The sequence below is a fragment of the Ostrea edulis genome, chromosome 3 (genome assembly GCF_947568905.1).
Source record: "Ostrea edulis chromosome 3, xbOstEdul1.1, whole genome shotgun sequence".
Taxonomy (NCBI): Eukaryota; Metazoa; Mollusca; class Bivalvia; order Ostreida; family Ostreidae; genus Ostrea; species Ostrea edulis.
The window spans coordinates 55,821,928-55,845,248 of NC_079166.1; the positions used below are offsets into that span (position 1 = coordinate 55,821,928).

General features: G+C 35.3%; 1 protein-coding gene across 3 annotated transcripts; it reads left to right on the plus strand.

Annotated features, from left to right (window-relative positions):
- Nucleotides 1–2,701: 2,701 nt before the first annotated feature.
- LOC125674558 (protein Son-like) lies at nucleotides 2,702–22,897 on the plus strand. Of its 3 annotated transcripts, none has more exons than XM_056158189.1 (14): nucleotides 2,702–2,897; nucleotides 5,448–6,875; nucleotides 7,153–7,375; nucleotides 7,503–7,613; nucleotides 7,712–7,954; nucleotides 8,119–8,213; nucleotides 11,107–11,261; nucleotides 11,503–11,823; nucleotides 13,525–13,635; nucleotides 16,178–16,300; nucleotides 20,083–20,230; nucleotides 20,451–20,522; nucleotides 20,631–20,746; nucleotides 21,914–22,897. In XM_056158189.1, exons 2-14 carry the CDS (start codon nucleotides 5,552–5,554, stop codon nucleotides 22,037–22,039), a joined length of 3,168 nt encoding a protein of 1,055 aa, XP_056014164.1. In that variant the 5' UTR covers nucleotides 2,702–2,897; nucleotides 5,448–5,551; the 3' UTR covers nucleotides 22,040–22,897. The 3 variants fall into 3 exon arrangements, with proteins under 3 accessions (XP_056014164.1, XP_056014166.1, XP_056014165.1); XM_056158190.1 differs by having other exon boundaries at nucleotides 2,719–5,039; XM_056158191.1 differs by lacking the exons at nucleotides 20,083–20,230; nucleotides 20,451–20,522; nucleotides 20,631–20,746; nucleotides 21,914–22,897 and adding an exon at nucleotides 19,164–19,306 and having other exon boundaries at nucleotides 2,717–2,897.
- The last annotated feature ends 424 nt before the right edge of the window (nucleotides 22,898–23,321 follow it).

Below are 23,321 nucleotides of genomic sequence, written 5' to 3' on the forward strand. Positions count from 1 at the left end.
CATACACTGTATGAATTCACCTCAACCTTCTGATTATCTGGCATACCCTGAACTTAGTACTCCCATCACAAAAGGAGAAATTTCAAACATTATACGCACTCTGAATTAATATAAAAGAAAGCTTTGATAAAGCTACAAAAGCAATGTTTAATGTCATCGCAAGATGTAAAGAACACATCTTATCTATAGACTGTAAGTTAGAATGTAAAGAACACAGCTTATCTATAGACTGTAAGTTAGAATGTAAAGAACACATCTTATCTATAGACTGTAAGTTAGAATGTAAAGAACACATCTTATATATAGACTGTCAGTTAGAATGTAAAGAACACATCTTATCTATAGACTGTCAGTTAGAATGTAAAGAACACATCTTATCTATAGACTGTCAGTTAGAATGTAAAGAACACATCTTATCTATAGACTGTAAGTTAGAATGTAAAGAACACATCTTATCTATAGACTGTAAGTTAGAATGTAAAGATCACATCTTATCTATAGATTGTAAGTTAGAATGTAAAGAACACATCTTATCTATAGACTGTAAGTTAGACTTATTCGACAAAATAATACAACCAATATTATTATACGGATGCGAGCTGAGTACTAAGACAACAAATGGAATGATATATGGGGAAATTAGGAGATACCCTCTTCTAGTAATAGTCAAGATAAAAATGATAGCGTTTGGGCGAAACTTCATTTCTCTAGTAACACTGATAAATTGTCCGTTAAAATGTATCATTTAGTTTATAAAAAAAAGACATCAAAAGGTTAAAATTTATCAAACATATATTGAATGAGTGTGGACTCTCATATTTGTGGACAACAGAATTTCTATATAATCCAATTTGGGTGAAACAGGAAGTCAAAAGAATATTAATAGACCAATTTATTCAAGAGTGGAGGAGTAATATTTATCTTTCTCCCAAATGTTTAGATTACAGACTTTTCAAAGATTTTCTGATATTCGAGAATTATCTCACTATTCTAGCTGCTTCGAAAATACGCAATGTGGACCTTACGTAGCTTTGATAATTTCATAGGATAAAACTTGGTCTCGTGGCAATGTTTATTTGTTGAATCCATGTTTCTCCACTTTATACATAGTATATATACATTATACATAGTAATATAAAATATTTATTCCTGTACATGTTGTATATGCAATATTTTGTATTTTCCAACCTCCTCTCTGTAATGTATGACTGTGCATTTATGAGAATAAAGCATTGATTGATTGAAAAGAGAAAAGTCACCTGGAAATGATAACTTACTGAATGAATATTTTATATTCTTTAATGACGAATTAGTGGAATATCTTGTTAAATTATTCAATGTTATAGTTAGTAAACGGTCCGAAAACTATGATGTCATATCAGATGCTCCATTTGGTTTTAGAAAGGGTTACAATATACACGGATACAATATTTGTATTACAGTCTCTAATAAACAGAAATATATTGAAAGGTAAATAATTATATTGTTATTTCGTAGACTACCAAAAGGCGTTCGATTCAGTAAATAGAAGCATGTTGTTTTATAAACTGTCTCAATGTGATATAGACTGTAAAATGATGAATATCATTCGTTCGTTGTATGCAAATGTGTAAAATGTAAATCTCAATTGTCAGAATATTTCTCCTGTCATTATGGTTTAATGCAAGGAGAATCATTGTCACCAATTTTCTTTATATATAAATGATTTTGAAATGGAGTTTATAAAACCTTATGTGTTCCAATAGAGGTAAGAGATATTGCTTTATTTCTTATAATGCATACTGATGATACTGTACTTTTTTTTTTTTCAGATACAGCAGATGATTTACAGAATATGTTGAATTACTTTATATAGTTACACCTCGAAATGGAAACTTAATGTTGATACTGATAAAACAAAAATTGTTGTTTTTAGAAAAGGTGGTAAACTGAAAAACTGTTATACATGGTGTTATGATAACGTATCTTTAGCTGTGGTAGATCTATAATTTTAACTAAGTACTTAGGAGTCACGTTTGACTTCAATGATAAATTCAATAAAGCACAAAGTATTTTAGCCATGCAATGTAAAAAGGAGTATGAATGTTCTGTTATCTAAAATGAAGTCCTTGCACTTAAATGTCTCTACCAAGCTAAGATTATTCGACACATATGTGAGTAGTGTTGAGAACAATTAAAGTTGTGAAGTGTGGGGTTGTATCCCAGCAAAAGAATTAGAAAGTGTACATTTGAATTTTTGTAAGAAAGTCATAGGTGTTAAAAAAAAACACAGTTTCGATGAGAATTTATTCAGAATTAGGTAGATTTCCATTAGTAGAGTTAGAGAGAAAATTTAGAATGGTAAAATATTTTTTCAAGCTAAGAAAAACGGATAACTGTGTTTTAAGTAATATGTATACTGAAATGTTTAAACAATGTCTTTTGGAACCAAAGACCAATTAAAGCCTATATATTGAAAGATGAAACACTGAAGATCGGAAAAAATAGTTTGTGCAAAAAGCACCCCCCCCCCCCTTTTCGATTTCGGATTTTAAAGTTTGGACAAAATAAAGTTCGTCCTTTTCTCTCTCTCGCCCCTTCCCCCTTTCTTTTGAAAAACAAAATGCAAAATACGTGTTGGCTAATAATAGTTATCTTAATCCCAATAAAACCTTGTAAAAGCTTAATTTTTTTCTGCATAGTCTTATTTGCACGAGTCAATCTCGTACGATATGTTTATTGTGACAGCCGATTCGACTTCCGTAGTTTTCGGATCGAATCGGAATCCACAGTTTTTGAGTTTTTGAGGTTTAAGTTTATTTTTCCAAAGAATACCTTTCTAAATGAGACGATGTTATTGAGAATTTTTCATCAATTTCTGGATGAGCTTGTCTAGCAAAAGTTGTGGGTTTTTTTTAGTATGTAAATTTTTTTGTTTTGTACCGAATTTTCTCAAAAGTGCATGGTGTCGGCAGTTTAAGTTTTATAGATAAATGTCTACAAAGTGAGCATCGTGAATCTTTATCATATGGTTGAAGTTTATGTTGTATTGAACTGCCGACTCTTGTTAACACATGTAGATCTGTATTTTTTGTATTCAAGTAAACAGTAAGCATGTGATAATGCATGCGTGATAAGATACAGCCGGTCGTATAACAGTGTATAATATAGGGTAGTGATGCTAGCCTATACCTGTATTTTTTAGACGCGCATACCAATTATCATAATTAGGCTTATAACATTTTTGAAAATTCTCGATTTTGAATTGTTTAATATATGTACATGGGCCTATATTGTTCCATTTAGGTTTCTGGTAAGAGTTCGAAGTTTTATTAATAGTCTATGTTAAAGGGAAAGACAACCCTAACCACATACAGACACGTGCAAAAAGTATTCGGTCACAATGGCGGCGTGTTTACGCTGACGACGAACGCATCAATATTTTGCTGGCTGAAATTTTTATGAAAACATACACCAAGAATAAAAAGTGAACTACTTACAATTCAATACTTCGTTAGGTGTCCTTTTAATCTTATAGCATGCAGAATGCGTCTCGGGATAGATCCATACAAGCTCTGAATGTAGGCAGGTGTGATGGTCGTCCATATGCGCCGAATTTCCTCGATCAAATCAGATCTCGATTTTATAAAACCTGTGCGGGACTGAAGTTTTCTTTTAATGTAAAGCCACACATTTTCAATGATATTAAATTCTGGTGACTGGGCAGGCCAGCTTAAACAGTTGATGTGATTTCGGGCCACATATTCCTGGGTTGATCTGGCTCGATGGACAGGCGCATTGTCGTCCTGGAAAAAGTATCCATTTTGTGGAAAATGTCTTGTCAAAACTGGCCACAGGTTGTCCTCTAAAATGTCCTGATACTTAGCAGCGTTGATATTGCCTTCCACTGGCGTCATAGTTCCAACAAATGCACCCCCATATCATCACTTCGTACTTAACGCGTGGCGTGTGCTGTTGAACGAGATCGGGTCGCCATCCTTCATCTCTTTTCCTCCAAATCCGAACTCTTTCATCATGTCCTATCATGATTTTGCTTTCATCTGAGAAAATCACACGTTTCCAGTTGTCAACAGCCCACTGTCTCTTCCCCCGACACCAAGCAAGTCGTTTCTTCCGATTCACTTCTTTAATGACAAGTTTCTTCTTGGCAACACTCCTCCGAAAATTATTTTTGTGCAAGTTATGTTGTACTGTCCTTTTACTCACTGGATATTGCTTCTCTTCATTAAATTTTGCCGTAATATCGGATAGCGAACATCTGCGATTGGTTTTCACAATCCTTTCCAACTGCCGATAGTCCCGAGGTTTGATTTTCGGTGGCCGGCCACTTCTGGGTTTGTTTTCAACTGATCCCGATTCAGAAAATTTCTTACAAACATCAATAACGCTCGATTTGGGTAACTTCAACATCTCACTAATCTTTCTCCGGCTGTATCCACCCTGCAATAACTCCACAATGACCTTTTTAACTTCTAATCCCATCTCTTTTCCTCTCCGACCCATCTTTGAATAATTCGTAATTTTTCCCCTTTTGTTTGTAAACAGCAGACGATAACTAGGTACCACATGACGTATCATGTGACCAATTTCTAATTTTACAAAAACATTCTACTTCCTGACAATCCAAAAATAGCAGGGCAAGGTCATTTACTTCTTGCTTTCGCTTTTAAACGTAAACACGCCGCCATTGTGACCGAATACTTTTTGCACGTGTCTGTAGTTGCTTTTATGAATAAAGTATCACTTACTGATATCGTAATTGACAGTCTTTAACTACAAAAATTCTTGCTTAACATAAGTTGACAATTAAATCAATATTAATCTATCATGTATTTTAAATTACCTGCCGCTAAGAGAGTGGCCATTGAAGTTTAATTTATGATGTCACACCATCTATTCCGGTTTATTTCATCAGCAGCACTGTAAACATGACAAGTCACGAACAGTTAAGTTTGGAGCCGTATAGATTTGAGCCCATTCTTTCGCAAGAAGAAATTGAGAAAAGAAGACGTTTAGTCGAGTCGCAGACCAGGCAGATGGTACACGTTCTTCATACAAATGTCTCGAAACTGAACTTGTCAATACGCATATGATGGATCCACAGTTTACGTAGTCTTTTCTTTTCAAATGACTTGGTTGAGTTGGAAATTTCGAAAAATAACCTTTTTTTCACATCTCCCCTTCGCATTAGTGTAATTAACTGCTTGCCAGGAAGGCACCAACCTATTTATTCGTAAGATCTAGACTACCACATGCACATCTTTGATGATCTCGCAGGTGCTTGATTTCAAAACACCTGTTCATGGTAATGTTTACTCTCTCGCTAAAGAGGGATAATCGCACTTTAGAGAGAAGATCTCGCTATAGGGGAAGTGTTCCCAACCTGTTTAAGTGTTTTTATGTGTAACTTTTTTTTCTAGGAGTAAACATACATTTATTACTTTTAGGTTGAATTGCAATGGTGGTTGAGTGGAGTGATAAACTACAGAGCTACTTTGAGTAGAGTGTTTCAGAAATATGATGTAAGACAGGAAAGAGATACAAAACATTCATGATGTCAAGTTTGACTGATGATCTTAATATCCACACGGATTCTAGTGGGTCTAGGTTGGTCTCTAAGGATGTGGAAAGGAAACACCACAAACACAAAAAGGAGAAAAAGAAAGACAAGAAAAAAGATAAGAAAAAACATAAACACAAGCACAAGGATAAAGACCGAGAAAAATCGAAAGCTAATAGTGTCAGAGGTAAGGAGAGTTCTCCTAGAGAAGAATCTGTGGACTTACAGACTGTACTTGATAAGAAAACAGAACTCAAAGATTTGAAAGACACCACAAAAGAAGTGTTATCAGATTCTGAAGTGAAAGTTAGCAAGGAGGCATCAGAAGGTTCAATGAATATCAGTAATAACATTCAAACTTTTAACAAAGAGGAGAGATCAGTAGATACTCTAGATCAGGTAGCTAAAAGCCCTAATCTCAAGTTAGATATCCCAATGCCAGAATCTTTAGATGATATTCCAATACCTGCATTACCAGCAAAATCAAAAGTTGACAGTGATGATTTTAGAAATTCAGTAAATGTGGAAAAGGTGATATTAGGAAAGAAATGTATAGTGACAAACACAACAGTTGAGATTGAAAATGTTCCTCTACCACCCCCTCAGCCACTGGACAGCATTCCAATCCCTGATCAGATAAACTCACAGAAGAAGAAAATTTCTGTAGGAAAATCTACTTACGTCAAACCTGCTACTGAGGCAGTGAAAATTGCTGCACTCCCTATTCCTCCCCCAGTGCCTCCACCCCCAGAGAAGTCATCAATCAGCATCCCCTCACCCACAAATTTTCAGGCCACAATCCGGGAATCAATGTTAAGAGAGGTTGGGAAAGCAGAAACCGGTTTGCCCCAGAATATTGTGGATGATTTCTTTAAGGATTTTCTGGCCACTAAAATGAAACAGATTGAATCTGAGTACAAGTTAATGACAAAACAACTGGCCCTGGAAGGTCAGAAGAAAGGGGGCGATGGAGTTGCAAGCTCTGTTGAAGAAATGAATAAACTCTTGGATGAAGAGCTTTCATCCATAGCTACAGCTACACAACAGAATGACCAGAAAAGGTCATCCAAGTGGGACTCCAAAGAATCTGCCTCCACAAAGTGGGACTCCAAAGAGAAATCGGCCTCCAGCAGTGGTAGCAAATTGGAGGTAGCAGAAGCACAAAAAATTGATGACTCCAGTAATAAGCCCAGAGTGGAAGTTCAGATCGGAACAAAGAAAGGAGGAAAGCTACAGATGGAGTTTAAAATCACCAAGACAAGTGCAGATATGATTTCCTCTGGGGAAAAGATTGAAACAAAGAGCTTGGAGGAAGGTTGGTATATATAGTTAATAAAGGATGGCAGATTTACAACAATATATAGTTTTGCCCATTAAGTGACTTCAATGTATTTTGATTGAGATGCCTTGGTTCAGATTTCAGTTTTAGGCAGGGATAATGTGTTTTATACATGTATACTGTATTTAGTTTTTTAAAAATTATTACGTATGCACATTGCACAAGTATTTCTACAAATCGAAGACCTTTAAACATGTAATTGTAAGTTGTGTTTAATTGACCTGTAACTCACTAGTCAGCCTTTATTTTGTAGGAGAGGTGTCCTCATCAAATAATGGATCTGGGTCAGAGGACACTGATGAAAATGCTGATGTATCTGAAACTGGGTCACTGTCCGACTCTGACAAAGATTCTAAATCTTCTAAGAAGAAAAAGAAAAAAAAGGATAAGAAGAAGAAGAAGAAACACAAAAACAAAGACACCTCAGAGAGTGATTCCAGAAGCAAACGTAAAAATTACCACAAATCTAGCTCAAGGTAAGTTGTTTCAAGTCATGCAATATATATAATAAGCATGAAATAAAGGAAAGAATAACTGTATTTTTCACTACTTATTATTTTCTCTTTCATGTGCTCTACTGTCTTAAATTTCAAATACATGTAGGTCACCAAAAAGAAGGAGGTTGTCCAGGTCTAGAGAGAGATCGAGGTCAAGGTCACGATCTAAAGATAGATCCTCCTCAACTAAGTATATCTATGATGCATACAAATACAGGTGAGGGATTTTTATACCCACTACAACAAGTAAATTGATTTTTTGTTTTTATGAAAGAAAGATACATAAAAACTTTAAATGGATTTAATTTCTTTCAGAGATAAAGTACGTGACAAATATGAAAGAGATCAAGACAGGGAATATGATCGAGATCGTGGGCGAGAGAGAACACGTCATAGTGACAGAGGTCATCGTGATGACAGAGGCCATCGCCACAAAAAGTCCAGATCAAGATCCAAGTCGAGATCTAGGTCAAGGTCAAAATCCAGGGAGAGACCTTTCCGTGTGACTGCAGATCTCCGATGCAAGATAGACAAAGCTAAGCTTAGGGAAATTGCAATGTAAGGAAAAATGCTGAATATTGTTAAAATTTGAATTCAATTAATTTTTAAAAAATTTTTTAAAATTTATGTATTCATGGCATGATGTGTCTTCATATTGTTAAATTGCGTGTGTAGTTTTGTATTTCACAGATTTAATATTTTCTTTATTTACAATGGTTTAGAAAAAATGCAGTTGCCATGGCAAAGTCAGGACAAGTGCCAAATATTGATCTGGCTGCACTTAAATCTGGTGGAAAATCCATAGATGAGCTCACAGGTATATTTTGTAATCATCAGATACAACAACAAATCTTTATTTCATGTCCGAAGGAGTTGAATCCTTATGGTATTGTGGCGGTCAGCCAGGTTCAATCACTGGTGGCCAGACAGCACCTAACTAGAAATTCAGGGGACCTGGGTTCCTACACTGGTCTACTCTGTTACTCTTTTCTCCATTTTTGTGCTGGACCGAGGACTTGGCAGGTGAAAATGTCTGCCAGGGGATACAAAGCTCCTGGGTGGTCTGTCTTTGGAGACTTCAGAAGGGAGAATTGTGGTATTCAGCTTGTTTGATCATTGGTGGCTATACATGTATATCTCAAATGGTTGAGCACCTGACTAAATATTCAGGGGCCCAATTTAAATCCTGCATTCTTTCCTTCTCATAAAAAAAAGAATTGGCTGAAATCACAATACATTGACAATTTAATTTCTTTGATTAAAGCTGTATGGTCCGATGTACTTCTGTTTTTCCCTCCAAGTTGTACACAATTACTTCAATGCAACTGAATCAGTTTTTGAAGTTATTAACTTTTCCTTAATTACATGTACATGTACATGCTTGAAAACATTTGCATGTAAAAGACAAAAGTGAGAAGATTATTATACCCCCCCCCCCCCCCCCCCCCCCCCCCCCCCCCCATTAGGAATCACTCTGTCTGTCCGTCTGTCTGTCTGTGCAGATTCGTGTCCGGGGCATAACTTCTTTGTTCTTTGACATAGGCATACCATATTTGGCACACGGGTGGATCACCATCAGACAATGTGTCGAGTACTTTCATGACCTCTATATGACCTTGACCCTTGACCTCAAGGTCAAAATTAAAGGTTTTTTACAATGGATTCGTGTCCGTGCCATAACTTCTTTGTTTTTTGACATAGGCATACCATATTTTACACATGAGTGTATCACCATGAGACGATGTGTTGGGTACCTTCATGACCTCCATATGACCTTGACCTCAAGGTCAAAATTCAAGGTTTTTACATTGGATTTGTGTCAGGGCCATGACTTCTTTATTCTTTGACATAGGCATACCATATTTGACACATGAGTGTATCACCATGAGACGATGTGTCTGGTACCTCCGTGACCTCTATATGACCTTGAACTTTGACCTCAAGGTCAAAATTGATTATAGGGTTTTGACATAGTCATACCATAAGACATGGGTGTATCACCATAAGACTATGTGCCATGTACATTCATGACCTCTTTATGACCTTGACCTTTGATCTCAAGGTAAAAATTATAGGTTTATACCATGGATTTGTGTTCGGACTATATCTTCCATTTTCTTCTACAAAGGCATATCATATATTTTTACACTCAGGAAAGAGGTAATTTATACCTATTAACAACACCCTTTGGGAGATTAGGGTAAGCGGGGGGGGGGGGGGGGGGGGGGGTGGGGGGTATTCTTAGTGAGCATTGCTCACAGTATCTCTTGTTCAAAAAGTAATTATAGAGGGATTCCATAAAAACAATTGCCACTTGTGGTGGGAACTCCTGTGCATACATATCATATTCATTGTAAATAGTGAAGCATGGAGTCTGGTATATATATATATATATATATGGATCACATCCTGTTAAATCTGCTATCTCGACGTTTTTTCTTCCTTTGTTGTTTAAATGGTATGATCTGTTGTTTTAGGACTGATGTAATTTCTCAGCGTTTCGAAGCCATGTTTTGTTTAAAGCAATATTAGCTCTAAATCTAAACATTTTATTTTGTTGTGAAAATCTGCTATTATGAAAGTTTTGCGTGTAACTTTAACCATAATCATCAATAACATTAGAACTAAATTTCGGATTTTATCGAAATGAAGATTTTGGTTCTATTGAATTTATAGTATTATATAGAATATTCAATTTTGGTATGGGAAGACAATGGATCTAATGTAATTTTGCTTCATTCAACGTCTCTGAATAAGTTTTCTAACACAAATATTAATAATAGTTAATATTAATTAATTGATTTTCTGTTATTGAAATGGCGAATCACAATTTTACAACAAAAATTTCCAACACCAAAATGACAGGTAATATTACTTTAAAAGTCTGTTAGTTATCTATAAATAACCCCACATGCATGAGGGGGATCCTAACATGATATATAACTCGGGCGCAACTGTCTAAATCTGGGTTTGAGAGAGCATACAACATCTAATTACTAAGAGGTATTTGATATTTTTATTTCTCTTAAACTTATGGCGCAGTACTGTAGTAACAAAATACACAGCTCTACACAGATAAGACCACTGATGATCTTACCTCTGGAAGTCTGAACTGTCACTGTATCCTCTGAATATGCATTATATATATATGAATTAGAAATGGTTGAGTAACAATCATTTGTAAAAGAAAATCATCTTAGCATGGGAAATTAGCAAGGCATCGTCACACACACCAATTTAAAACCAAATAATTCAGATTAAACAAAATTTGTCAAAATTCAGACCATACAACTTGAATATACATGATGCAGTTTTAAAATAATTCAGGAAAGATGTAAATCCATAATGATTTAATTTAATGCTCATTTAATTATCTGGTTTATAATGAGTATGATAAGCAGAGAGAAAACTTATTTTGAAGATTAGAATTGATATTAATCAGACTTAGTAGCGATACTAAATGCATTTGATTTGATAGATATGAAAATTTATATTTGTAACTGTGAATGATAACTTTTGTATTGACTCTGCTAATCATGATATCACACCCAATTAGTTTTTCTCGATAATTGCATTTGTGTTGGAAATGAAAATTTAAAAATATGTTCTGACACATAGAACTACAAAGTATGTAGCTATTTTATTCTCTTTCTTTCTTTATTTAAGACATTGAATCTGAAATAAAGAACTTCACTTTTTATTTTATATAGATTTCTGTAAGAGAATCTCATCTAAGGCCAAGAACAAAGTGGAAAGCTCATCATCATCCGATGATGATGCAGAGGAGAAAAGAGACGACGACGATGAATTTATACATCATCCATTCAAAGTCAAGGACACCAACAACATCGTGTTGAATATCAGGGTTTGTTTTGTAGTCAATATTATAACAAATAGTAATCGTTACATTTTCAATCTGCCTCAGTGATTCTATGTGGATAATTTAAAAAATAGAAATTAAGGTTTGCATTTCAGAGGCATGTAATAAATACATGAATGAAAGCTAGATTGTTATGTGGTGGAAAAGAAATGGTACAGATTAGTCAATTCTAAGGGAACATTCCATTGATCAAAATTTGTCTCAATTGTTTCTTCAAATTTTGTAGGATTCTAAGCCACTACCATTAAGAACACCAGCAGAAAAACTACAAGAGACAGCCACTCTACGTCTTCAGTTCCCGGTATCCAGTGGCAGTACCCACCGCCTAAAAGAGTCAGAGTGGGTCCCCGTGGAGAAAACAACTGCCACTGCCACCACTACGACTCCCACTGTACCGACCACTACCACCGCCACTAAGACAACAAACGCAGCCGATTCTGTTCTGATGCCACCACCCCCAGTTCCTTCCATTGCTCCGCTTCCTGTAGATGTTCCGCCAAATCCTATCCGCCCAGAGGACAGAGTGTTTCCAGAGGTTCCTTCTGGGGTTAGTAGTTTTTTTTTATGATTTGTTTTATCTATTGTGTGGGACTTTGGTGCGTAGGAATGATTTAGTCATTTGAATGGTTTTTTGTCTGTTTGTCTTTCTTGCTGTCTTTCTGTGCATGACAATTTAGAATTTGAATCATAAAGAGATACAATTTTGATATTTAGCATGTATGTTTCATACGTGAAGGTAATGTACAATGATCATTGATAACATCGCATATTTCATGTGCTCCATGAAGCAATTTAATGTATCTTTACTGTTATTATTTTAAAATAGATCCTTTTTGATGTATTGAATTGTATGTTATGAAATATTTAAAGTAGACCTATTCATTTAGGTCAACTTAGTCACTCGGTGACCTGTTGCCATTGGTGTACTTTCGCTGTCATGCATATGTTAACAATCGACATGACATTTTTAACTTCTTCTTGATAACTATTCTTCCAATTCTTTTCAAATTTGGTATGAAGCATCTTTGCAACAAAATGGACTTAAATTGTAATTTTCAGGATTCCTTCATCCCCAGGGCCTTATTAGCAGGGCAAAACTGTTAAAAATTGACCAGTTTTCAAAAATCTTCTTTCCTACAACCACACATTTTAAAAGAAAAACTACGGTAAATGCTTAGCAGATTTTATGATCCCAGGGGTAGGGGTTTTGCTTCCAAGGTGTGATTAAATGTCTAGATTGTCCTTATTATTTGAAAGACTTCTTTCATTTTGCTGATGCGATATAGAAACTAAATGCATCATATTTAAGAAAAGCAGATAGGGATGTTATCATGTACCAAAATTGTAAATTTCGCAACGGCAGGTAGAGGGTCAATATGATCATACAGTCACTGTTAATGTCCATTTAATTCAATAAATTTGTGTAATTTTACCGACAGTTGATAAAAGTGACTCCAGGGTGGGGCCAAACATGTAGTATTTATGTGTAAAACATTTAAACAACATCTTCTTTATGCTATTGATGCTAAATTGAAATTAAATAGATATTTAGAAGGAGCAAGTAGCCTTTTACCAAAATTGTAAATTTTATGATTTTGGGGGTAGGGATTTTGGTACCAAGCAATTCCAAAACTGTGAATGTTGCAACCCAAGGGATAAAGGTTCTAAGTCATGGGTGGGGTCAATGTGTTCACATACTGTTAATGTTCATTTCATTTAATAAACTTCTTCTATAATTCTACTAACATTAAATAAAAGTAAAATGAATATTTAAGGGAAGCTGAAGAGGGTCAACCATCTGAATGCTTCATTACGATGTATTAAAATCCCTTTGAATTGAAAAATCCATTGCCCCTCAGTCAAAGTTGGGCTCAAATTTGGACTAGTGATAATTTTAACTAATACTCAGGTGACCAATAAGGCCCATGAGCCTCTTGTTACTGAAGAATGGCCTTCATTAGTACATGTACATTTCAGATACATACATTGTACATGTATCTTTTTGAAAGAACATTATTTTTGCATAAAGTCATGTTTTAATTCCAAGAAAAGTTCTTGTGCAAAATTTTTTATATATGTAGTGATGAAGAAATTGAATATTACACCTCCTTTATAAATTTGACAAGGAAAGATCACAGAATTAAAATCTTACAAAGTAGATGGCATATAATTTACAATGCTTATTTCTCCTTTTCTTTTTATTGTATTGTAGAGAATGTAATGAGTTGCTGTCTTATTGTACTTTTAGAGCATGGATATTGGATCCATCATATCAGAGAGACTGACTGCTTTCAAGAAACTGAAGGAAAATCCTAATGACATAGACGCTATCACAATACTGGGAAAAGTTCAGGAAAAAGTAAGTATTAAATAAAAAAAGGCACATGCAGAGTTCTTGAAATTTCTTTTGAAGTGTCAGACATTTGGTCCGATACTGTTAGAAATAGTGTCAGCCCAAACAAAATTTTGTCAGTCCAGAAAAAAATGCATTGCTTTTGAGGTTTTTATAAATTTTATTTATAATCAACTACATGTGTTATTGTATTCAATCTCCATCTCAGCTATACGTTCATAAATTCTCCTTTCATACCCTTTCGCATCTTCCTCACACTCTGAATCTTCTTCAATTCACCGAGTCACTTTTTTGCTCCATTTCTCTCTCATCCTCCACTTCTGTCCCATCCTCCACTTCTCTCTCACCATCCACTTTTCTCTCTATCCTGTCTATTCCTCTCAACTTCTTTCTCATCTTCCTCTGCAATCGTTTAAATTACTCTCTCTCACTTTGGCCCGGGTGTAGTTGGTCTCGCGACTTTGAGCAGATGGTGTCACCTAGTAATAGGTAAAACCGCATCAAACAAAAGTCATTGTCTCCAAGATTCCCGGTTTCTTTTCTCCTCGTAGTTCTCACAACAGATTCTTCACATTTACGTTTCAATGTCTTGCCGGATTTAGCATCGGTTTGAAAATTTATGGGCCACATGGCCGCCATTTTTCCCGGTAAAAAACGGACTTCGATCCCGATCTTTTATCGGCCATCAGGACCGACAATTAAGTAATTTGTGTCGGACATTTACTACTTTTATCGGATAATCCGACATTACCGACACTTTTCAAGAACTCTGCACATGTCTAGTGCATATAGTACATGTATCATACATGTGCATGTATTTTCTATATAGGCCACAATTATGTTACAGTATAATTTGTCCAAACTGGCCTCTGCGTACTACGGTACTCTGTCAATTCCGGCAACTAAATATAGTCCCTAACTTTTCTTTAAGAAATCCTATATTAATAATTCCCTGTACTACAGATACTGGATATCAGCCGACTTACTGCTATCTATTAACTTTAATTATCTTGTGTAAACCGGCCACTCAATGATACCTCACCAATTTTTCACGTTCCATCGTATTCAGAATACACGAGATCCCAACTGCTCATAATTAACTATGATTATCATATATAAACCAGCCCCAACCACTCAGTATTTGGTCGATCGCACACGTTATACACTGAATTCTTTTAAAATTATTTCAAGAAATTAATTGATTTTGTATATACAATATGACCGAATATGTGAATATCTGTTTAAATCAGAATTTTTTATGTAAATAAAACATTGATACATTCCTATATGTTTATATTTTGAATGATTTTGTAACATAATAAAACATTTTCTACACCCATTTGCATAGACAGTACATACAAGGGAAGCAACTCTAAACTTGTCAATATTCTGCACTCCAGACTCTGTAAACCGGCCTATTTCATTGAAACCACACACATTCGGATTAGACAGATTATACTGTAATTATAACCTTGCCAAAATATTTATATATATACTAAATATGTTTGTGTGACGACATTATTTTTTTCAATAATTGGAGATTTGGGGCAAATGATTTTTGGTCCATCTAGTGGTCTGTTTGTCTTCAAAAAGTTGGCAATAACTTTTAAATAGATAATGATCATATTTCACATGTGTATTCCTTGTGACAAGACCTTTTTTTTTGCATGAAAACTTTTTACTTCATGACCTTGGAGTTTGGCCATATTGGGGCCTCAGTGTTTTACAAACACTTTACTGTAAGCTTAGAAATTTATGTGTGGGGTTATTAATGCTAAATACATAATTACAAGATTTCATGTAAATTACCCCCACTTGTATTATTCCCATAGTTAAGCAATTTTATAAAAAGATACTGGCATTGCGTAATACGCCGGTTTCGAGATACGTCCGAGTTATTTCCCTTTGTAGAACTCTCGTACGTAGTAAGGCGCGAAAGAATTTGTTTACACGCGGGAGTGGGACAGATATTCATCACAGCGTAAGTGAATGTACTCAGTAAGTTTCTCATACGCTGTTTTAATAACCCGAATTCGACTGATACACAAACTAAGTAAGTGATAAGTATTTAGGAAGTAATTAAATACATAGAATTCTTATCCTATCACATTATTTTGCTGGTCATAAGTACCATATCCAAGATATTTCTTGCAAATATGACATTGTTTGTATGTTTCCACTACGGTAAAACATTTCTTTCGATAGTATTTAGTATTTCCTACATTTACACATTTAAAGAGAAGCCGCTTTTAATACATTTCATCGTCTTCCTCATTGGCTGTATATCCACTTTGTCCCACTTACGCATTCAAAGTTCCACTAAATGCACCTCCTATACAGAAGAGTTCGTATCTCGAAACTGGCATATTAAACACTACGCACATGATTTGCATGTAGGAAATCTCCATGATTACAGTACATGTAATTAACCAATGTCACAATTTCTTTGTTTCATTTAAAAAAAACTAATACATTTTTCTTCAAATTGCGAAAAAGATGTCTATCATATAATAGAAAGAAGAGTTTATGTGTCTTGTTTTCTTTACAGGCTAGTCTTTGGGCTCAGTCCAAAAATCTTCCAGGAAAATTTCTGGGTAGTACAGGTGCTCATATTATGTCCCAAGAAGAGTTGATAGGACCAGATAAAAAGAGACAAGCCTGGGCCAAAAGGGTAGGTTAACAATTTGTGCGTACACTTGTTTATCTGTAACTGACGTGCTCTGTTGTTGCTCTCTCCATGGAGAATTAAATTTTAAGGAGACTGGAGTGATCATATAAAGGATATTATGGATAGGGAATTCATAAAATACACATGACTGGATAAACAACTACAAATGTAATTCTCTTTAAAAGTTAGGTAAACCAGGATATATCAATAAGGTTCAACTTCAATCTTAATGCAAAAAGTGTTCAAGATCAATTTTCATTACTTTTCATACCCCATATGCTGCATCATGTGTCAAAATGATATGGAATTAGAAAACCACAGTGTGGTGATCCTGAAAACCACCCTGTGAAATCCACACTGTCAGTATCAAAAAACGAAACATTGATGGGTATATAATGAAGTTATATATTATGAATCAGTGGGATAAGACATTTTTTTAAAACATGGATAAATTAGTGTTCTGTGGTAATGACACATGAAGTTAAGCTTCCTGAAACATAAAAGAATGTAAAAAGAGACACCATAGATCGGAGAGAAATATTTATTTGTGGTTTGAATTTCCTCTGTTGTTTACATTTAGGTTATAGTCCAGTATCCTTGACCCAGGCACCTATGATTATTACTTCAGAAAGAAATTTTGACAGCTAAATTCATTTTATCCAACATTGATTTTTATGCCTCCATTTACTAGTTTGATTAAAATCAGTACTTGCTCTCAGAAACTGAAACCCTCTACCATAATATAGACCTTCAAAGCCTCATGCTTTTTCTTTTGGTGTATAACTTTGTGAAGATGTGTCATTTCTTAAAAATTCACTAACTTAAGATTATGGGGGAAAAACAGACTATTAATTGGATGTCACTTTTTGTTCCTTAAAGGTGAAAAGGAAACAGACTGCAAATGCAAATTTTGATCCAAATTATGGAGTGAATAAAGAGTGGTGATAATTGATCTAGAACATTACAACATGTTGACAATGATAGCCGAATCTTAGACTTTACAATATGAATGAACACTTTTAATAACCTTTGCTTTCCTTATTATAGAGTGACAATAATCCACACATTTCACACATTTTATAGATAATTTTTATAAAGACGAAACGTATCTTTACACTAAATCCTTGCTCATCTTGACTCCCTTTAAAAGATAAAGCAACACAGAGCATGTTTGATACAGTTTAAGTGTTTACTTCCAGGCATGCAGAGAGGGAATAGTCCACCATTAACCAGAGTATACAGAAGATGTGGGCCGTGTTACAAGAGATTCCGTGGTCTCTTTGGTGCATGTTATAGTTTTAGAAATGCAAAAGACCCCCAAAACAAAAACTTCTGAAAAATTTGAAAGAAAAACAATTGTATTCAAGATCTTTATTTATGAATTTGATGATGGTTGACAAGCATAATAAATTTGAATTTGTAATAAGGAGGGGTTGGGAGATTTCTGTCTGCGCACCTTAGAGGCCATGTTATGTATCAGAGGAATGCCTCACACATTTGCCCTGTTTGTCTGTTCTTCTTTTGCAGGTGTCTTTTTCCCCCATTAAAGCAAGACAATTGTGTGAGGCATATCCCTAATGTACTTAAAATCTGTGTGAATTAAGCTCTACAAGTTCATTATCACTTGCATTATGGGGAGGGGAATAAAGTTTTGATATTATCAAACGTTTTTGAAATAAAAAGTAAGGGCTATTCCAGAAATAAATACATGGGGGGGTCGGGAGGCACCTTTTGTATATACCAAGCACCCATAAAAAAAAAAATAAAAAATTACCCCATGACCCATCAAATTAATAAACTCATTTTACAATGACCCATCTAATAAAAAAAAAACTAACCAGACCCACCACAAAAATATTTTAAAAAATGAAAACGGTACAAATCTCGCGAGGTTTTCGGGACAAACATTCTAGTCAATGATGCGGTAATGCCTGTGCGACATTGTATCACAGTAGTTCTGAAGAAACGATGTCACATCAACAATCAAAGGCATCTATGGCGGGAATGTTGGAAAGACTGGGAGTCCAAACGATGCTATTATCATGAAATGGGTATGGATATGTTTTTCCACGAATCGTTCGTCTTCTAATAGAACCCGCGCGCGCCCGGAGGCCTCTATATCACCATCACACCGACTGATAAATATAACGCATCGGTACTCTCGTATAAATCAACTAAGGTTTGCCTATTTTTATTAGAAAACGGAATACCTATTGGTTTCAAAATATTCCCAAAATCGATGCACTGTAAACTGTAATAATCTACAGAACAGAGTTCGCCGCCATCACGTCCAAAGGGACCCTACTAAACGCGCCTCTAATTTGAAGAGTGCTGTAATGGAAAGTTATGCGCTGCAAAGAGCGACAACTCGAATAGTTCTATGTTACTTCCGATTTCGAAAGCACGTTTTCAATTTTCCCTCCGACGTTTTGTAACCAACACGACAAGAGCGACAATAAAAATATTCTGAAAACTCAACACCCACGTGGCACAAAATAAAACAATAGAAACTACCCACTACCCATAATAAATATTTTTTTAACAGTCCAACCACGGACCAATTAAAATATGAAAAAATACGACCACCCACACAAAAAAATATCGTTTGCCGCCCGACCCCCCCATTTGATCATTTCTGGAACAGCCCTAAGTTGATAATGATAAAAAGAAAAGATTTTGATGAGCTTAATCACACAAAGGAATGAAATCTGGAGCTTGTTTTCCTATGTGTCATGTTGCAACATACAGCTTATTATGTTTAACCACAAAATGGATGGACCATTCAACATGTGAAAATTTGAAAGATCCATCCAAGCATCTGAAAGCTGTATTTGACAACATTCACATAACTGAGAACTTGTTTCAGGGACTTTAATCAAAACACATAGTTGACAGCCTACCATGTTACACAGTTACCGTTGGTAACCATGCTGCACTGGATTCTGATTGGCTGAACTGTGATTCAGCAACTAGCTTCAGGAATCTGATTGGATGATATTTTTATGAGGGTGGTAAGTCAGTTTCAGTACAATGAGGAACTGGTTGTGTCTATCTAAAGTCTGCGCTTACAGGTTTGTATGTGACTGATCCTTGTCAGAAAATAAGATTTATTCCAGAATCGTAGAAATAGGTAGATCTGTGTAGTTATCATGATACATTGTATATTCCGATTTGTTTTATTGAATATTACCATCTGTGTCCAGTATGCTCTGTGAAGATACTGAATAAAAAGAAGTTAGGTACATGTGGTTCAATAGTTTTATCACCTCTGTTAACATCACCTCTGTTAACCTGGGCATTTAAATTGTTCATTGTAGAGAAGGAAAAAGGATACTAGGGCTAAACAGAGAGAATTTAAACAAAAGTATTCCATTGAAGTTGTTAAAAAAATTATCTACAGAAGTCTCAATAGAAGATACTATAAACCTTTAAAGGTACTGTGATCAAGTCAATAGAGTTATATGTATGTTAAAATGATTTTTGCAAATGTAACATTTTGTGATAGATTGCATTGAGTAAAAAGATGTAAACAGATTAAGATTTTGTGAAAATTGACAAGGTTTTCTTTTTCCCAGCCATAGAACATACAAGTTGAAATTGTTGGTGATGAATCCTTCAAACAGGGGAGGGGGGGGGGGGGACTTGAGAGAATAAGAGCTTGATCACAGATACCTGATAGCTTAATCTTTGTTTTCATCCTTGAGAATTTGAAACTAATGAAGTTGACAGATTATATAGGCAGTCGTACCAGTGTCAGCATGTGACTGTGTGTAGGTGTTTTACAGGATCAGTTTGTACGAGCAGCTCCACTGCAGAGCGGGATAGGCATGGCTCTCCTGCAGAAGATGGGCTGGAAGCAAGGAACAGGGCTGGGCAAAAACAATGAGGGATCCATAGAGCCACTGGCCCTAGACTTCAAGACAGACAGACGCGGTGAGTAGTGTAACTAAAGAAGTTGGTTTCGAAGGATGATTTTTTTCTGTTGAAATCATGATAGCAGATTTTTTATTTTTTATTTTACCAATGTTATTCATTCAAAGACAGTAGTGTTTGAAAAAATGTCTTTTTGGTATCTATGAAATGGACTTCAGTATCCTGAAATCTGGAAAAGTGAATTTGATTTTGTATTTTTTGTATTTGATGAATATATTAGGACTAACATCCACTGGAGAACAAGCCCCAAAGCCTTTCAAAGGTGCTGCCCCAGTAGTCAAAGATTTATCAGGTAATAAATGAGTCGTAGAAGGAAAGATTGAGTCTATTTGAGCAGTGGTGAATTTGTAATATTTTGGTATTGAAGGTTTATTTAGTTTATTCATTATGTTCTGTGTAGGTAAGCACCCAGTATCGGCCCTGGTGGAGCTCTGTAACAGAAGGAAATGGGGGGCCCCTGCTTTTGAACTGATTCATGAGAGCGGACCAGATCACAAGAAAAATTTCCTCTTTAAGGTAAAAAAAAATGTGAAATGTAATTTTGTTTATTTGATGCAAGATGTTCTTCACAAAATGCACTACCAACACGTTGTTCATTTATGACATTAAGTTAACATCTCGGTTTAACACTTACATGTATAATAATCTGTTTACTCATGTTTTCCTCCATTTTACGACCTACAAAAAATGCTCTAGTTTGTTGTTACATTGTATTGGAATTTTATTTCACTGCCGAGAACATTTTGTTTATCTGGAATGATCTAAAATTGAGATCTCACAGACAAATGAAAAGTCTTAGAATCTAATGTCATCCAAAATACTGAGAATTCTATTTCTAAAAAATGGGTACAAAGTTGGTCTGGCCTTAAGACTAAACTGAGAAATAAAATAGACTTAAGTCACAATTTTGATTACTTAAATATCTTTAATAAGATTTATCTGGGAAAGATGTTTAAAAAATGAAATGAAAAAAATTAAATGCAAACCTATCCTGAAATTTATTTCTTTATGAAAATTATTTCAAAAGTTAGTAACATTTTGTAGATTTGAAATTCAGACTTCAGTCTATTCTCAGTTTATTGTCCTGAGGCCTGGTCTTTCATACAACAGGATTTCACACAGAAAATTTGAAGGTTATTCCCCTTTCAATGTCTCTGACAAAGTCTGCAAGTCTTCCTCTCAGTGATATGTTATGTACAGTTGAAACTGTCTAATTCAACATGTCTATAATCCATTCCTCTATATTTACATTTTGAATGTTTTTGCCTTCAATATCTTTTCCAATTGAAATGAAAGCCATTTCCTCATGGAATACCAACAGAAATTAAAGTAAAATGTAAATCTGAAAAATAAATTTCATTTTTGAAAATACATTTTGTACACGAGGGTATGAACAGCAATGCCTCACATCAGCATACTTCTTATGAAGCTTATTAAGCATGCAAGCGTCGTTGTCCATGCCTTCATGTATTTTCAAATATGAATTTATCTTTTAAGTGCTGTCTAATATGACACAAAGTTTGTCTCCTAAATGTAGGATTAGACAGATTTCACTGTGTTATCAATCTGACAGCGAACGTTAGTGTCACCACATACTACTTAGGGTAGGCTGGGATATTTTCCTAACGATGCACATGTTGTGGTTGTGCAGTGGGTCTAATCTTGTTTTTTCTACTAATACAGGTGATTGTAAACAGGACAGAGTACCAACCAACCATTGCAATGAACAACAAGAAATCTGCTAAAGCTGCAGCTGCCACATGTTGCCTCCAGGATCTGGGACTGGTTCCCAGGGACCCACCTAAGTGATGTGAAAAATGAGAGATGTGCTGAATAACTAAGTTCCCAGGGGCGCACCAAGTGTGTGATTAATGAGAGATGTGCTGAATAACTAAGTTCCCAGGGACCCACCTAAGTGATGTGAAGAATGAGAGATGTGCTGAATAACTAAGTTCCCAGGGGCGCACCAAGTGTGTGATTAATGAGAGAAGTGCTGATGAACTATGTTCATAGACACTCACCTAAGTGATGTGAAGAATGTGAGATGTGTTGAATAACAATGTTTCCAGGGGCGCACCAAGTGTGTGATTAATGAGAGAAGTGCTGATGAACTATGTTCATAGGCACTCGTGTAAGTGATGTGTTTGATGAGATGTGCTGATGAACGAGAAAATATAATCATATATGTAAAGCAGAATACAGTGGGTGCAGAAACCTATGTGGCACTGTACTTGATGAACTTGTTTGGAAACGGACTTGCATGCATGTTGATAGTATTTTATGGAGTTATTTGGTTGTTTGTCTTTGATTTGCGAGACATCTCTTAAACACATGTATTGAAAACTATGTTTTCGGATATCTTTTGTAACAGAAGTTTTTAATATGATTTTTTAAAAACATGCGAGGAAAATCATGGGATTCTAAATGTCTATTTTCTGAAGCAATCCGGATTCTGAAATCATCAGCTTTTATCATATTAATCATGATTTAGAAAATCTGAGAGAAGAAAAGCTTGTGGTATTGTGAGGACAAGTGATGCAGGTATAGGAATATCAGTATGGTTTTGTTCAATCACTAAATGTTTTTATGTTGATATTGTGCTTGTTTTGTGTGTTTAATTAAGAATAACAATTCACAAAGAAAAGTATAAATTGAAACTGCTGTACAGTTAAATCTTTAATCCTTATTATATACATCAGGATCATTCAGAGACTTCTGCCATGACTCCACAAATCTAATCATGAGGAATCCAATATACCATCCCCCAAAATCTAGGATCATCACCAACCATCTGCATCTCGTCCAAACTTAATCATGTATTATCAATCAGTCATCCACATCTCTTCCATACTTCAACAACCATCCACATTTCTTCCATACTTCACTAACAATCTGCATCTCTTCCATACTTCACAATCTGCATCTCTTCCATAATTCACAATCTGCATCTCTTCCATACTTCACCAACCATTCGCATCTCTCCCATACTTCAACAACAATCTGCATCTCTTCCATACTTCACCAACAATCTGCATCTCTTCCATACTTCAACAACAATCTGCATCTCTTCCATACTTCAACAACAATCTGC

Excerpts from the sequence above, each read along its gene's own strand:
- LOC125674558 (XM_056158189.1), top strand. The coding sequence starts at position 5,552 with ATGATGTCAAGTTTGACTGATGATCTTAATATCCACACGGATTCTAGT. Across the intron at positions 16,301-20,082 it reads GACAAGCCTGGGCCAAAAGG|GATCAGTTTGTACGAGCAGC; the intron begins GTAGGTTAACAA and ends GGTGTTTTACAG. Across the intron at positions 20,747-21,913 it reads AGAAAAATTTCCTCTTTAAG|GTGATTGTAAACAGGACAGA; the intron begins GTAAAAAAAAAT and ends CTACTAATACAG.